The following is a 17,021-nucleotide window of genomic DNA, read 5'->3' as shown; positions in this document are numbered from 1 at the left end:
TATGTTATATTTCACTCTCTTTACTTTGTTAGTTACTGAGTTTAGTATCAGAGTGTATATTTATCCCAACGCAGGTCACCGAGAAGCTAAAGAAGTCAATTCAGAAGTTGTACAACACCCAACATTTGGTGCAATAAGCGTGAATCCAACTCCACGACCTCTAGGTCTTCAGCTTGTCGCAACCGGAATTTTTCCGGGCGCGTGCGCCGGGCGTTAAAATTGGACTAGTTAATAATTTTACGTTTTTTAGACTAGTTTTTAGAGCCGCCACCAATCAAAATTAAGGCGTGATTGGACGCCGAAATTAGATACATTTTAATGGATAAGGGGGTTTGCGAAATAGAGATTTTAAGTTCGTTTGTCGGTTACGTGTAGGGAAGAAAACTTTGAGTAATCACCCTACCCCGCCCAAAATTGGTACTAAAAGATGTGATTTTTTTGGTATTAAACTTATTTAATTTATTCGATTCATTTCTCTTTATTTTATATATATATTTTTATAATAAAGGCGTATGGGTTTGGACCATTTAATTTGAGTTAGTTATATTTTGACTACTTTCATACCCCAATAGCATAGGCGTATAAATCGGAGCCATTTCATTAATTTTAATTTTAATTTTGACCGGTTCCATATCTCTATAACATAAAGGTATGGATTGAGCCGTTTTATTTTAATTAACTTGATTTTGACCGCTTTCATACCCCTATAGCATAGACGTATGAATTGAGCCGTTTTTGTTATTAATTTGGATCGATTTTAAATTTCTTAACAATTTCAAAACCTTTATTTGATTTGTTTTTTTTAGCTTTCATCATTTTTATAATTTTATCCAACCATTAATTGAGCTATATAAAAAAAATTTCATTTTTCTGCTGTAACTACTAGTTTTTCCCAAACAAATTATTTTTAAAAAAAAGGATCAAGTAATAAACTTAAACGAATTCGTGGACTAAATTTAATTCAATCCAAAGCCCACTTGCCTAACATTTTGAGTCTCATTTTCTCATATAGGATTCACCTTAATCTTTTAAACCTAACCCCCAAATTATAACTCTCCTTCCTATTTTCCAGCCACTTTTCTTCTTCATCCAGGGCCGAAAAACCTAGAGCTCTTACCCATGGCGTCTGCTCTTTGGACGGCGACGGCGCGGATTAACAGTGGGTTCCTCTTGAACGGTGATGGTGATTCTAACGACGCCTACCCCTCCTAGTCGTCGCCGTTCTACTCTCTCTCTCTCTCTCGTTTATATCGGTGCCTGGTACTCTTATGATCTGAACATGCAGGCTCCTCGGAAATCAACCGTGGTTCCCAGAGGTATAAGTTCCTATCTGTCCGATTTCTATATCCCTGTTCTTTATTTCCTCTTATGCTTTCTGATTTCTCTTTTTTCTTTTCCTAGAATTCGCTTAGATTTGGTTGTGTTTTAAGAATCTGTTTCGTTGTTAGTGATTTTCATGGTTGATTTCTATTTGTTTATTTGATTTCATTTCTTTCAATCTCGCTTTCTTTTTGTGAATGCTAGGACCTGGACAGATTCATCAACTGAAAAGAAAAACCCAAAGGGCCTGATTGCGGTCACCATTTGAATGGCTCGCGCATCGTTCTCTAGATGACTCGCTGATTTCAAGTGCTACCGTCTGTTTGGTACGGTTCCTTTTCCATCTAATTTAAAGCATACAATTTGGGATATTAAGTCCTTTGTTCGTATGTGAAAGCAAATTGACAGCAGGATGATATTTAAATAGAATTTTATGTTTACCATTGGGATAGTTTTAGGCTTGGAAATTTGACTGTGGCAGATTGCTTGCACACTTCTGTATGCTTTTGTGGGATGATATTATTGCAATGGAAATTAGTAATTAATATGCTAAATTTGTGTGGCTCATATATGATTCATTAGGGGTATTTTTTGACGTTTTCCTTAAGTCTGAAGATGGTGAGGGGATTTGAGTCGTAAGTGTAAAATAGATAGTTAACATTTGGTTCAGGATTACATCAGTAGCTAAAAGTTTTCATTTCATATTAGATAAGACATGAATCTGTAAAATGTATTGTTGGTGTTATGAATGCAGAGTTGAGGGTCTTTAAGTGAGGTGGAAGAATATAGCATATCCTTCCACCCGTTTAAAGACCTTCTGAGAAAAGTCAGTTTGTCCCTATGGCATAGGAACTCCACAAAAATTCTCATTAACGTGTTTCTTAACAACAATACAGAGTATTTAAGGCCCTTGTGAGAAAAGTCGGTTTGTCCCTATAGCATAGGCACTCCCCAAAAATTCTCATTTGACGACGACAATACAAATGATAGAAAAGTCGGTTTGCCCCTATAGCATAGGCACTCCCCAAAGCTCCTCTACCATGCGTTTTCTTAGTGATAGGTGATGAACTAATGTTACAGAGACTTAGATTTGTATATAAAAGAAGAAAATTTACCCGAAAAAGAAGAACGATGAATTGTTGCTTTAGGTCCGTTTGATGTTACGGTCATTCTCTTTGTTGTTCCTTTCGTTTGTACCTTTCCTTCCTTTGTTTGATTGTATTTCCTGGACTGGTTCTTTCGCTTCCATTGTCACTGATGATATTGGCTTTATTTTTGATAGGGTTGTAGTGTCTGAAGTTTAGCTGGAGAAGTCTGATGAAGGCCAAAAGTGCTTCAAAGAGAGCAGACAAACAGAGGAGTCATCAGACACCTCCCATCGTCTCTTCTCTTTTTTCAGATTAAGCCCTCAATAAGGTGAAGATGATGAAGAAAAAATAAGAAGGTCGACATTAGACAAGTGTCTTCGGCCAAAAAAAACCCCTGTTGCAGTTTAATAAGAAGTGAAGAGGTCCAAATCCAGAGGAAAGAACCTGAAGTTCCCCCTAGAAGTCCCCCTTTTGCTGTCTATTCTTGGCTCTAATAGAGAGCCAACAGATTCGTTGCAGTGGCGTGGCTCTCTATTAATTTGTACAACAAAGCTTATTCAGTGGCCAAGCAACGTGGTGTGGCATCTGTTTGCCCACCAAGATTTATTCATTTTATTGTATTTTAGGTTGTATTTGTGATGTGTTTACTGGTTGTATGGATCCTGGATCTTAAGGGCCTATTAGAATGGGTTTGGGGCCGGTTGGGATTTCATTTGTAATTGCTGAAGTTTATTAATAAAAATCATATTTTTCTATTTCCTTTTTATTCTTTTTGTTTTCCTCTATTTTATTTTGAAACTCAATTATGTTTTTATTACTTGATCAAGGGTTCACAACCAAAAATTAATTATTATAACTAGTCTACACATGTCTACATTTTTAATATAATCCTGTAAAATAAAATACAATATTATTTCAAACATACCTAGTTAAACACATAAGTAACATTTTTTAAAAATTAATAATTGATTTTATCTTTATAATATAAACATTTAGCTAATTTTACGAACTGTACGAATATAATTTTCCTTTTTGTAAAATGTAATTAAGAACAATCTATAACAAAATATAGGTACTAATTATAGCGAAATATCGGTATATCTAGTACATACATGCAATGTAAATATTTATGAAATAAATTGGCTAAAAGGATAAAATTATAAAAAATAAAAAATAAAAATTTACTCCGAACAAAATGGGTATCTATACAGCTTTCATAGCTCGAGAACATTTCTTTGAAATATGGAAGGACAATTATCTGAGAACTCTAGTCGAAAGAAGTCTAAGCGATGGATCATATTGGGCTAGGGCTATGCCAAGATCTCGAAAAATTTCTCGAAAGAACGACAACAATTGGACTCGAAACCCACAGATGAGAAGCGCCTTGTAAAGAAAAAAATGTATGCTTTTGATCGTCATCAATTACTTAAAAGTTTAATTTTAAATACTTTGTTTTGTAAAAAAAACATACCACATATCTCTATTTGCAAACTTTTAAATCATAGATTTCTATTTGCAAATAAAGTAAACCACGTGCATTTTTTCGTACTTTGCCCGAAATTTAAATATAATATAATAATTATTTGAAAAAAATATTTTAAATCTCAGTAATTATTGTTATAATTAAAATAAATTATGAATTTTATCGTAATAAAAAAGGTTTTGAATCTGAAGCCTCGGATCTTCCTAAAATTGCCCCTTATCCTATTATTAGATTTATTTATTCGAATTTATAAATAAATAAATGTAACCATTATGCTAAAATTTTTTTTGAAGAGCCCATTATGCTAATATATAATCACTGGATTAGATTCAACGTTCATTTCACGGTGAAATGGATATAATAAATAAAAGATACTAATACAATACACACTTAAAATTCATAGTTAAGTGTTTTTTTTTTTTAAGAAAACAAACTCCAAAATCTCTCTTCCCTTGCGATTAATATTTGTTTGACATGTGACATTAGAAGAGATAAGATATCAAAATAGATCTATAGTTTTTGGAAAGCATCAATTTAGGTTTCGCGTATGAAATAACATTAATATTAATATAGGTTTAACGTTGAAAAGGTAGTATGAATTTAGATTTCGATAACGGAACGTGACATGTCATTTATATTATTCCGTTAAGTTTCGATTTCTCTTTCTACATACCACTGATAGAACTTAATGGAATAATATAAATGATGTAACACGTTTCGTTATTGAAACCTAAATTGATACATTTTTTTAAACGTTAAACATATATTGGTATTATTTTGTACATCAATCTAAATTCACACTTTTCGAAAAACAATAGACTATTTGTTACTTTAGTCTGTTTTTGTTTCGAAGAAAGTGAGAAAAGGAAATGGTGGTAAATATCAAGACAAATACATTTAGATGTATTTAAGTTTTCATATTGATATATAAATACTATTGTTGTTATAATTTCAACATCTTCCACTCGCACGTAACGAAACATATTCATTACCTTATCTCATTCTTACTTGTAAATAGTTCGTGCAACCAGTATACTGTTAAACGCTCTAGTATACATCTTTTTTCTTATCTTAGATTTTATATCATATACACTGTAATCTTTTTAGTTTCATACAGTTTTCTATCATCACAATTAGGCACTTGTGCATAATTACCTGGTTGGTGAAAATAGAAACTTTAAAATGTAAACACATAGAAACATTTTCCTATTACTATATTCCTTGCATCATAATCTAACTCACTTGTCAGGTCAATCCCTTCCAAGTGGAATCAGTGATGGTCTTTGTAGAGTATCCTTTCAACATATCAACATTAGACTATATATACATCAAGAATAAGTTAAGGGTCCTCAGGATAAAATTTCGAAAAACCACAGTTTTACGAAGTGAGCCTCGCACTAGGAAAATTTGATATCGTCATCTATTTTCCATCTTAAGGTCACTAAGTACACATGGTGTGAAATCATGTGTTATGATGTTCCTTCATTTCCTTTAGAAAGAAGGGCATGCCTCTCATCAACAACTGACAAAAGCATCAGTTTAGATGTGCCTAAACATCTAACCTTATTCCACTTCATTTAGAACTACGTTCGATTATAAGGATATAAGGTTCAAGTTACTTTTAACTTGCCTTTTAGATTACACATATTCTCTTCTATATATGCACATTGTGCATGTATATGTATATCTTGCACTTTCATGAAACTATTTTCATAGTTTCAGCAAGACGACTCCTATTATTGAACAAACTCTCGATTTGATAAAAAATAGGCTCATTTTTATCTTTGTCAATATACAATGACAAAATAAGAGTAAACACTCGTGTGAGTTAGTTACTTCTCCATCCGACATGCATAATAATTAACAACAAATATTAAAAAATATATTTTCACTCGTGTATTGCATAAATTCAAACTTTATTGAATAATCATGTTCTTAGAATATATCAAATAGAAGTATTCTTAGATCTAATATAATCCCAAGGGTCTAATATGTTTCATATAAACATCTTTTGGGACAGGTTTGGTAAGTGGATATGCTAACCATGTCATGAGTTGACACATATTTCATATTAACTTATTTATGTGCAATTAAGTCTCTAATAAAATAACACTTAATCTCTAATACTTCAACCTGCTACGGAACCTTTGATCTTTAGGAAAAGCAATATTAGACCGATTATCACTGTTGACTACGACATGAGTATTTGAGGTAGTAATATCAAATGATTCATAAATCTATATAACCATACTGCCTCTTGAACATCAGACGAGTACGATACATACTCTACTTCCATTATGAATAGGGAAACATATGCTTGTTTCTTGTTACTCTATGATATTGCATCATTGCCTAACAAGAAAACATATCTCATTATGGATTTTCTCTCATCCAAGTTTTGTGTGCAATCTGCATCTGTATATCCTCTCAATTTTAGATCCCTTTCTTGATAATATAGAGAGTAATCTACAGTTGCTTTAAGACACCTCAATATTTTTTCACTGTTGTCCAATGTGCTTGTTCGGGGTTGGATTGATATCTACTCACCATCCAAACAACGTGATAGATATCATGTCTTGTACATGACATAACGTGCATAAGACTACCTATGATACTTGTATAAGGAATATTTCTCATATGTTCAATATCATGTGTTTTATGGCACATTTCTTTATTAAGGGTCATACCCTTGGCCCTTGGGTTATCTATGAGTTTTTAATTTTGCATGATATTGGCACAACGGTAAACGTTGTTGTCGTGTGACCAAGAGGTCACGGGTTCGAGTCTTAGGAGCGGCTTCTTGCCAAATAAATTGGCAGGGGAAGGCTTGCCCCCAGTACACCCTTGTGGTGGGACCCCTCCCCGGACCCTCGCTCAGCGGGGACGCGTAATGCGACCGGGCCGCCCTTTTATTTATTTATTAAACAATTCAAGAATCTTATTGATGTATGTCTCTTGAGACAATGCCAACAATTTCTGTGAACGATTTCCTGAAATCTTAACTCCAAGAATATATGCAGCTTCACCCATGTCTTTTATTTTAAATCTTGATATTAGCTTAGCTTTGAGTTGGTTCACGTATTCAATTTTATTTCCAACTATAAGAATATCATCAACATATAGTGATAAAATTACAAATTTATTTTCAGAGCTTTTTCATAGATACAATGGTCTTCTCCAATCACTTTGAATCCATTTGATATCATCTTATTATGAAATCGAATATACCATTGTCTAGAAGACGGTAACTGATCTTTTTAATTTGCAAACCTTATATTCCCTGCTCCGTTCAATCAAACTTACAGACTGTTCCATGCAGATTTCTTCATCCAATTTTAAAATAGTTAAAATTAATTTGATGGACGTGATCCTTATAATAAGCAAGAAAGTTTCCTCAAAACATACCCCTTCCTATTAAGTGTAGCCCTTAGAGCAAAAGGGACTAGTTTGCAATTAAAAAAAAGTGATTGGAGACCCAACCACTAGAGACAATAAATTGAAAGCAACTTGATTCAAGCAAGTTGTCAAATTTGGGGACTCGATAGACAATTGGAATAGTAGAGAATAGTGGGTCCTACTATTTCAACGGTTGAAATTATTTAAAAAGCTTGATTGGTCATCTGAACTTATATGAAGTCTCATTAGTCTAAACTTGCTTAAAGAGTCATTATTAAGTCCTTAAATCTATAAAAACGCCATAAAAATGAAAAAAATAGAAAGTTAATTTCTTTTAAAGACTTAGAATCACGAATTACGCCTTTATTTTTGAAGTTCTATTTTTTTTTTTGAAAATTTAGATAAATTGCAATTTATATCACTTTAAACAAGTTTAAAGGCAAATGGATCACTGTAAGCAAGTTCAGGGGCTAATAATAGGCCACTTTAAACAAATTCAGATGGCCAATAAATTATTTTAAGCAAGTTGAAGGGGCGAGACACCATGTAAGTCCAGGAGACCAAATAATTTTTTTTTGGACAAGTTCAGAGAGGTTTTGATATTAACCCTTTTTCTAAATATAAAACTAGTATTGTGTCCGCGCGTTACGCGGGTAGATAAATTTTTTGTACAAAACATTTTAATATTTTAAATTTTTTATATCATTCAAATATAGTGATATTAATATTTTGTTTTAAAATAATTTAAAGAGAAAAGTACAAAAATAAACCTTGTGGTTTAAAAGTTTGCAAAGTGGTACCATGTACTTCATTCCGTTAGCAAATACATACCAAATTGACTAACGGTCTTAAAAGTCAAAGGAAAAAGAGTTAATTTGGTCCTTATATTTATTTATTTTTATAAATTGACCCCTTATTATCTAATTATCACAAACAAACCCCAAAATAAAAAATAAAAATCAAATATACCATTTTCTCCATCTCTCTTTAATTTTTTTTTCTTTTCTTTTTTCTCTCACCCCTCTCTTAATTTCTCTCTCTAAAATAAAGCTACCACCATGAAACTGTCCTCGTATTCTCTGGCATTTGTGTTGTGTAGAATTCCATTACAGCTATTGCAGCAAAAGCTTCGACTAATCCTGACAGGACGAACTGTGGCAAGAGCCATGCTACTGATTTCGGTGAGACAAACGTTCCGTGTTTCAGGGCTGTTCGGCGGCGTTGCTTCTCAACAATTGCAGCAACTATCATGCACAGAATTGACATGAATATCCCAATTCTGATCCTTTGATGGAACGACAACCTTGAAGGCTTTCCTGTGGACCTTTTCGCTAGATGTATGGAACTTATCTCGTAAATGAGGATCCATGTCGAAAGCGCGATCATTGATGTAAGTCCCATCCATACTGGAGGAACTTCAAAGTGTGATCCAATTTGTCTGTTCATCTGAATTGCTTGGAGAATCCCAAATGCACTCTGCTGATCCATAACTATGAAACAGGAGATTCCTGAGACCCAAACAGGAGCTATTGCTATTAAACATTTTAGTTCCTCTACTTACTGTAAACTACATAATCTCCATGTGTTCTTAGCCTTGCCTTGAGCATCCAATTCGTCAGGATCAGCAATCATAGCCGCCTTATTGATGAATTTAAACCTGTCCGTCGGATCAAGTTTGAGGTGCAAGTTTGTTTTATCCATAGGAGGATCATATAACGGAGGATCATAATCCGGTAGAATAGTTAGGCGGCGCTTTCTCCAGGAAGCAACAATCACCTTGATCATGTCAATAAATATGCTACCCTGAGGCTTTTTTCGGATATAAGTATGGCGGCCGATAAGGAAAATGGAAATGGAGATGACAAGGAAAAGTGTAGGGATAACAAAGCCTAGAATCCAGCTGACATTAGTCTGAACCCAGACAACTACAGTAAGAGCTATCAATAGAGCAATTGTGAAGGCGAAATACCACCAATTGAAAAACTTTTCAAGAGTTGCTCTTACTTTTGCAGTTCCGGTGTCAAATTGATCAGCACCAAAGGCAATATTGCATGGTCTAATCCCACCTGCTCCGATGGGCAATGGTATGGCGGGAATGGGATAGCCCAGGGTTTGTACGGTGGGCTTTATTTCGAAAGTGTTGATGGTGGTGGGCTTTATTTTAGAGGGAGAAATTAAGAGAGATGAGAGAGAAATCAAGAGAGAGGAGAGAGAAAGAAGAAAAAAAATAAAAAATTAAAGTGAGATGGAGAAAATGGTATATTTGATTTTTGTTTTTTATTTTGGGATTTGTTTGTGATAATTAGATAATATAAGTGGGTCAATTTATAAAAATAAATAAATATAAGGACCAAATTAACTATTTTCTATTTGACTTTTAACATCGTTAGTCAATTTGGTATGTGTTTGCTAACGGAATGAAGTACATGGTACCACTTTGCAAACTTTTAAACCACATAGATGTTGTTCGAAAATGGGTGTAACCACAAGGTTTATTTTTGTACTTTTCCCTAATTTAAATTTACAAATCATAAATAAATTAACAAAGCTAATACATAACCAAAATTAAAGGTTAAGGAGGTTTTTGCAGATGCTCTATACTTCCACTATTATACTATTACATTAATTGACATCACAATATATACATTATTCTTTCTTTTTAATGGATACTATTATTCTTAATATATCAATTAAAAAATACATTACTCATTTAATACTTATTTTTCATCTAATAATCAGTTTATATGTTTGGTTAAAATAAGTTAAAAGAATAAAATTAAAGAAAATAAAATGTTATATAATGTGTTGAACCCGTTAAATGGTAGTATTAATCACTAAAAAAACATTTTTGGTAAAAAGTGTTTTGAAGAGAAAGTCGATAGATAATAGATATGAGTGAGGTGGTGTCCAACCATTAAAGTTTCTCTTAACGACTAGACGAGCCTGGTATCCTTTCGTTTTATTTTGAGAATCCACTTGTTTCCAATTGCTCTTCATCCTTTTAGAAGATAAATCAGTTTCCAAACTTAATTTGATCTCATGGAAGCTATTTCTCCTTCCATTCCTTATCTTTGGTGGTGCATGAAAAAACCACTTTGATGTTCTTTGGCTCTTCATCATCTCGTGAGATGACGATGACTAACAAAGTCGTACTTTCAATACTTAAAAGCTGAAAAAAATCTGAAAACCTGAATAAAAAGAAAGAGTTTTTAGCCGCTAGATTTAGTTATATTCTAAATCATGTTCACTTACAACTAAACCTGTTCACGAGCTCGCTGGCCCGCCCAATCCGTCCAAACCCGTCCTTTATGGGTTGGGCTTGGACAATTCTTATTTGATAGAGGAAATTACATGAAAAATCACATACCATGAAAAATTTATGGTTATGTCAAATCTTATTTTGAATTTTGTCAATAGAGAAGTTATCAATAACTATTTATTTTGAAGAAGGTTAAAAGATGGTAGTTACCTTTTAGTGTATGACATTTCTAAAATAAAATTGAACCTATTTGATATAATGCAAATAAAAATTATCAATTTGATTAAGCCAAAATATTATTATCATTAGTGATGTTTATGTAATTCACCCGATTTGATATTAGGCCCGGCTCGGCCGGACCCGAGCCCGCGCATAAAATGGGACGGGCTTGGGATTTGTCTTAAAAGTCCGATTCGGCCCGGCCCATCCTTATATTATTAATAACACCAAATATATCACTATTAGAATCATAAAATTGATTGAGATACCATTCTTTTTCTTATATCTTAACATCAATGAATTAACTATTGCACCTATATACCAGGATTAAGAAATTATTGGAAACAAAAGTAAAAGTGAGCTAAAAAAATCTCACTTACATCTTTGTAATTATTAATTTAGTTGTGTTTTGTTAATTGACACATGGTGAAACTTGGTTAATATATTTTATACAATAAAAACCATAGTACTAAAAACAATAAAAAGCAAATGGAACAGAAGTGGAAATAAGTCAGGAATTTGAGTCAAAAACTACGTATTGCTTTTCCTAAAGAATTTAAATGTATATTTTATATTGAAATTTACATGTTAATTAACAATATAAATATAATATAAAATAATATATAAAAACAAATATTAATTGAACGGGTTGGGCCGGACTGGGCTTGAGAATTAAATTTTTTAGTTTGACCCAGTCCGGCCCAAACCCGATGTACATATAGTGCGAATTGAGTTGGGTTTGGACAAGGTAAATATATGTAAAGCCTGACTAGGCTCGGTCCGAGCCCGGTCCGGCCAACCCATGAACAGGTCTACTTAGAGCATCTTCAATAGAAGGTGCCCAAAAGAGTGCCAAGTTGATGTGACATTTAATTTGACAACTTTTAAAAGGTGCATACTATTGGAGTGATGATGAGTGCCAAAAAAGTTGGCAAAAGGTTGCCAATTTTTAGCAACCTTGAAGTAAGGTTGCCAAACATTTTTTAATATATAAAAAATTTATTTACTTGAATACTATTGGTTCACCTTTTTGATGACTTTCTCTCTCATTTCACTATTGGTTGATAATATTTATAATTAAATAAATTATATATTAAGTAATGATTCGTGGGATCATTGTGGCAACTTTTAAAGTTGCTTTACTATTGGAACATTTTTTAAATAAAAATTACCAAAAGTGATGTGGAATACTAAATTAATAAAATATTATATTTTAATATTATGTGTTAATTTTTGGTACTCTTTAGAGCAACATTCTTACAACTATGCTTTCTAGTAAGAATAAATTTAACTCACACAGTTTTAATTTAACAAAATGTGAGTGGATCTACGTTAAGGAAGAAGAAGGAAGTTCCTTCTTCCTCCTCTTGCCGGGTTAGGTTTACTGTATTGTTTTTTTTATTGTATTTTTTTTAGTTTGTGTTTATATATTTTGTAAGATTTCTTTAGCCATTTGAATTGTATCTACTCTCTATTATTCTGTTTATACCCTTTTCGGATTTAACAAGAGTAGAAACGATTTATTTTATACGTGGATCAATATATCTGCGTGGTTGCAACAGAAGAAATGACTTAGATCCGAATATTCGGAAGGACCTAAATAATGAAGTATATGTGTTATTATTTTTATGTATGTTTTATAATACCTTTAATAGATTTTATTACTCTTTGTAATCGTTTTCGTCCCATTATGGATTTTACAAGGTTTTTTACCTTTTTTGTTTCTTATTATACTTGTTGTTTTTGTATCTAATCAAAATGGAGACATTTTCATAAAAAAAAAAAAAAAAAAAAAATGACAATGTGCGTAATTTATCGAAAAAAAATGATTTAAAAGAGTTGTAAATATTTAGCAAATTACAGAATTAACCCGGAAAACAAAAAATCTGCCACTCGTGCTGCTCTACGAAAAGTTATGACGTACTTGAATACCAAATAATCGTAATAGAAATTTAGCAGCTGGGCATCTGCCTTGTAGGTGATACAAGAAAGTCACGGACTGTTAATAACTAGCCACGTAGAAAAACTTTCCACTCAAGTAATAATCTTAACCGTTGAAAATTTCCAGGGTTTTAGCGGCTTGGATATTCCCTGAAAATTGGGCAAGTTAAACCAAAAACCTGAAAAGAACGACAAGTAAAAAAACAGAAAAAAGAGCGAAGATTCCAATGTCTGAACCAAAAAAGCCACGTCAGCAGCCGAGTTAGCTAAAAGTCATTCAACAACCCTCTCCCTCTCTCTCTTATCTCTAAAACTTGTTTCTTTACCTCTGTAATGGCCTTTTCTTCTCCTTCCAAACCCTAGCAATTCAGCTACCTGCATTTCTCTTCCATCTACCATATGCGTTTACTGTAATTACTTGTAAAGCTTGGTTCTTTATCAATAAATTGGGATGGCTTCAACGCCGCCGCACTGCTCAATCACTGCAACCAAGCCTTATCAGAATCACCACTACCCGCAAAACCACTTAAACAACCACCGTCAAAGCCACCATCAAAACCCTAATCGTCGATGGGCCAATCCCAAAGTCTCACTTCCCAAACCCCCTCTCTCCTCCGCACCTCGAAATGCGCCAAGTCCTGGTGCTACCACAGCCGCCGCCCCCCATATCCAGAACCCTACCTTTCCTTCTCTTACTCCTCTTCAGTCTCCAAAATCTGACCTCTCAGCTGATTTCTCCGGTCGCCGATCGACACGATTTGTGTCTAAGCTCCACTTAGGGCGCCCTAAAACCTCTATGAGCAGCCGCCACTCTTCAGTCGCCGAGGAAGCTCTGCAACTTGTGGTTCAGTTTGGGCAGGATAATACAGCTCTTGAGAATATTTTGCTTGATTTTGAGTCTCGCCTTTCTGGTTCTGATGATTATACATTCTTGCTTCGGGAACTTGGAAATAGAGGGGACTCTGCTAAAGCAATCAGATGCTTTGAATTTGCAGTCAGAAGAGAGAAGAGAAGGATCGAGCAAGGTAAATTGGCGAGCGCCATGATTAGTACTCTCGGTAGACTAGGTAAAGTGGAACTTGCAAAGTCTGTTTTCGAGACTGCTCTGTATGAGGGCTATGGTAAGACTGTTTATGCGTTTTCAGCTTTAATTAGTGCTTATGGGAGGAGTGGTTATAGCATTGATGCTATTAAGGTTTTTGATTCAATGAAGGATTATGGATTGAAGCCTAATTTAGTCACTTACAATGCTGTAATTGATGCTTGTGGAAAAGGGGGTGTGGAGTTTAAGAAAGTAGTGGAGATTTTTGATGGGATGTTGAGAAATGGAGTCCAACCGGACCGAATTACTTTTAATTCGTTGTTGGCTGTGTGTGGTAGAGGAGGGCTATGGGAAGCAGCTAGGAGTTTGTTCAGTGAAATGGTGAACAGAGGGATTGATCAAGATATATTTACTTACAATACACTTCTAGATGCAATTTGTAAAGGTGGGCAGATGGATATGGCTTTCGAAATCATGTCCGAGATGCCCACCAAGAACATATTACCTAATGTTGTGACCTATAGCACTATGATTGATGGCTATGCAAAAGCTGGTAGATTAGATGATGCTCTTAACTTGTTCAATGAGATGAAGTTTTTAGGTATTGGTTTGGATAGAGTTTCATATAATACTTTGCTCTCTATTTATGCTAAACTTGGGAGATTTGAGGAGGCTTTGGATGTTTGCAAGGAGATGGAGGATTCTGGAATTAGGAAAGATGTTGTGACTTATAATGCACTTTTGGGTGGGTATGGGAAACAGTCCAAGTACGACGAGGTGAAGAGAATATTTGGGCAGATGAAAAGAGAACGTGTATTACCTAATTTGTTAACATATTCAACTGTAATTGATGTTTACTCAAAAGGTGGGTTTTACAAGGAGGCATTGGAGGTCTTTAGGGAGTTTAAGCAAGCAGGTTTGAGAGCTGATGTTGTTCTTTATAGTGCACTTATTGATGCCTTGTGTAAGAATGGATTGGTGGAAACTGCTGTGACTTTACTTGATGAGATGACGAAGGAGGGAATTAGGCCTAACGTTGTGACTTATAATTCTATAATTGATGCCTTTGGTCGATCAGCTACGTCACCACTCGCAATTAATGATGCTGATGAAACCAGCAGCTCTCAGGTTAAAAGTTCAGTTGTTAGTATTGTTCACAAAGCTACTGAAAGCCGAGCAGTTGATAGGGAGGATAACGCAATCCTAAAGATTTTTGGGCAGCTTGCTTCTGAGAACTCAGGTCAAGCAAAGAACAAAGGCAAACAGGAAATTTCTTGCATTTTGGGTCTTTTCCAGAAGATGCATGAGCTAGAAATCAAACCAAATGTTGTCACGTTCTCTGCCATTTTAAATGCGTGCAGGTACATAGATGTTATGGTGTTGCTCTCCCTTAACTACATTAAGAGTATTTTCTGTTGCTGAATGTTTTAGAAACTCTCTTTGCAAAAGTCAAGGTTGTTTGTGATGCTTGTTGGGTTTCTTTTTTTTGTGGAATCATAGGATTAAATAGTTTCTTTTACACGTAGCTGCTTCAACTAGTATTTTCTTGGGTGTGTTTGAGCTGTGTGAGATGAAAATCTTATTTAGAGTTCTTAGAGGAGTCTTATCTGCAGAAAAATCTTATCATATATAGAAAAAGCAAAGCTTCAACTGATAACAGTAGCAGACGACGATTCTAATCTTTCTATCAGAATTAGAAGAATTGAACTGATATTAGTATGATTCTTATTATTATCAAAGTGATATTATTAAGATCATATAAGAGTAATGCTTTTGTTTGTGTTGTGATTGTTCTCTATCATACATGTGGTCCGCAGCCAATGTTGAGTGAACAAATATGAGCAATAGCTTACTGTTCATATTTCGAAGTTTGATGATCCTATCTGTGGCACTTTTTGTTTTTTTTCTATTCTTATTTTCAATGTTCTCTTATGCCGTAGTAATTATCCATCTGCAGTGAAATTACAATAAGCAGATTACCTGTACCAGTATTTCTTTTGAGTAAAGATTAGCGAAGTACCAATTTCGGAGTTCGGTGAAGTTTCCTTGTCCTTGGATTGTATTTGTGCCAATTAGGTTATATGAATTGAGGTGGTCTCAATCTGGCTGCCATTTGCCTTCTGTTTATATATCATCAATACTTTGTGCTTTTAAGATATTTCTTTGCGAATATAAAAATAATATGTTAACGGCTTCTCTGAGTGCAGTCGATGTGATTCCTTTGAAGATGCTTCAGTGTTACTGGAGGAGCTCCGCCTGTTTGATAATCAGGTGTATGGTGTAACACATGGACTTCTCATGGGTTATAGAGAAAATGTTTGGGGGCAAGCTCAGTCCCTCTTTGATGAAGTAAATTCCATGGACTCCTCAACAGCTTCTGCCTTCTATAATGCTCTGACGGACATGCTATGGCACTTTGGCCAGGTTAGTTTACCGCAGCAGCCATATATATATATATTTTCCCGGGTCAATTCAATTCGGCTGTATCATAAAATGTCTGATATTCTTTTAATATGTTTTCAGAAACAAGGGGCACAATTGGTTGTGCTTGAAGGGAGACGTCGGCAGGTGTGGGAGAATGTATGGACTGAATCTTGCTTGGATTTGCATCTGATGTCTTCGGGTGCAGCTCGTGCAATGGTTCTTGCATGGTTACTGAACATTCGTTCAATCGTTTTCGAGGGCCACGAATTGCCAAAATTGCTGAGGTTTGTGATAGTTTTGCATTTGTAGCTCTAACCTATTAATGTTTCAATTTCTCAAAGACTCATTTCATTCTTGCAGCATATTGACCGGATGGGGCAAACACAGCAAAGTGGTAGGGGATAGTGCACTAAGGCGAGGCGTAGAGACACTTCTGAATGGCATAGGTGCACCATTTAAATTAGCCAAATGCAATTTAGGTCGATTTATATCATCAGGACCAGTTGTCACTGCCTGGTTAAGAGAGAGTGGGACATTAAAAGTGCTTGTACTCAACGATGATAGAACTCATACCGAAAATGTGAGATTCGATGAAATCTCTACTTTGCAAATGCTTCAATTGTAGCTATATGAATCATTTTTGTTTTGTTTCGATTTCGTGTACATCTCGTGTTATAAAAAAGAACAGATTCCTCAGAAACTAGTTATGCAGTGTATTTCAACTAGTTATGTAGTGTATTTCTGTGCAAGACAAGTAAAAGAAAAAGGGACATTATATTTCCATGGAATCACTATCAATGAATGAAATTTGAAAAACAAATAAATATTGCACACACTTATTATCATTAT

General features: G+C 34.4%; 1 protein-coding gene, 1 long non-coding RNA gene and 1 pseudogene across 2 annotated transcripts; 2 read left to right on the top strand and 1 right to left on the bottom strand.

The window, feature by feature from the left end:
* The first annotated feature begins 996 nt into the window (after positions 1-996).
* LOC136217624 (uncharacterized) lies at positions 997-3,174 on the top strand. Its single transcript, XR_010683515.1, has 3 exons — positions 997-1,316; positions 1,525-1,646; positions 2,603-3,174. It is a non-coding gene; the product is annotated as an uncharacterized lncRNA (long non-coding RNA).
* Positions 3,175-8,337: 5,163 nt separating this feature from the next.
* Positions 8,338-13,105, bottom strand: LOC136216797 (protein NRT1/ PTR FAMILY 2.8-like; annotated as a pseudogene).
* On the top strand, positions 12,955-16,953 carry LOC136217621 (pentatricopeptide repeat-containing protein GUN1, chloroplastic). Its single transcript, XM_066004223.1, has 4 exons — positions 12,955-15,109; positions 15,956-16,172; positions 16,272-16,456; positions 16,533-16,953. Exons 1-4 carry the CDS (start codon positions 13,158-13,160, stop codon positions 16,795-16,797), a joined length of 2,619 nt encoding a protein of 872 aa, XP_065860295.1. The 5' UTR covers positions 12,955-13,157; the 3' UTR covers positions 16,798-16,953.
* The last annotated feature ends 68 nt before the right edge of the window (positions 16,954-17,021 follow it).

This window comes from Euphorbia lathyris, chromosome 2, assembly GCF_963576675.1.
Source record: "Euphorbia lathyris chromosome 2, ddEupLath1.1, whole genome shotgun sequence".
NCBI classification, from domain to species: Eukaryota; Viridiplantae; Streptophyta; class Magnoliopsida; order Malpighiales; family Euphorbiaceae; genus Euphorbia; species Euphorbia lathyris.
This window is presented reverse-complemented; position numbering and strand designations above follow the sequence as displayed.

What these genes read in the sequence shown, in the direction of transcription:
- LOC136217621 (XM_066004223.1), top strand. Translation starts at nt 13,158, where the DNA reads ATGGCTTCAACGCCGCCGCACTGCTCAATCACTGCAACCAAGCCTTAT. An exon ending in GCCATTTTAAATGCGTGCAG is followed by an intron (nt 15,110 to 15,955) that starts GTACATAGATGT and finishes CTCTGAGTGCAG; the next exon opens with TCGATGTGATTCCTTTGAAG. An exon ending in GAATTGCCAAAATTGCTGAG is followed by an intron (nt 16,457 to 16,532) that starts GTTTGTGATAGT and finishes TCATTCTTGCAG; the next exon opens with CATATTGACCGGATGGGGCA.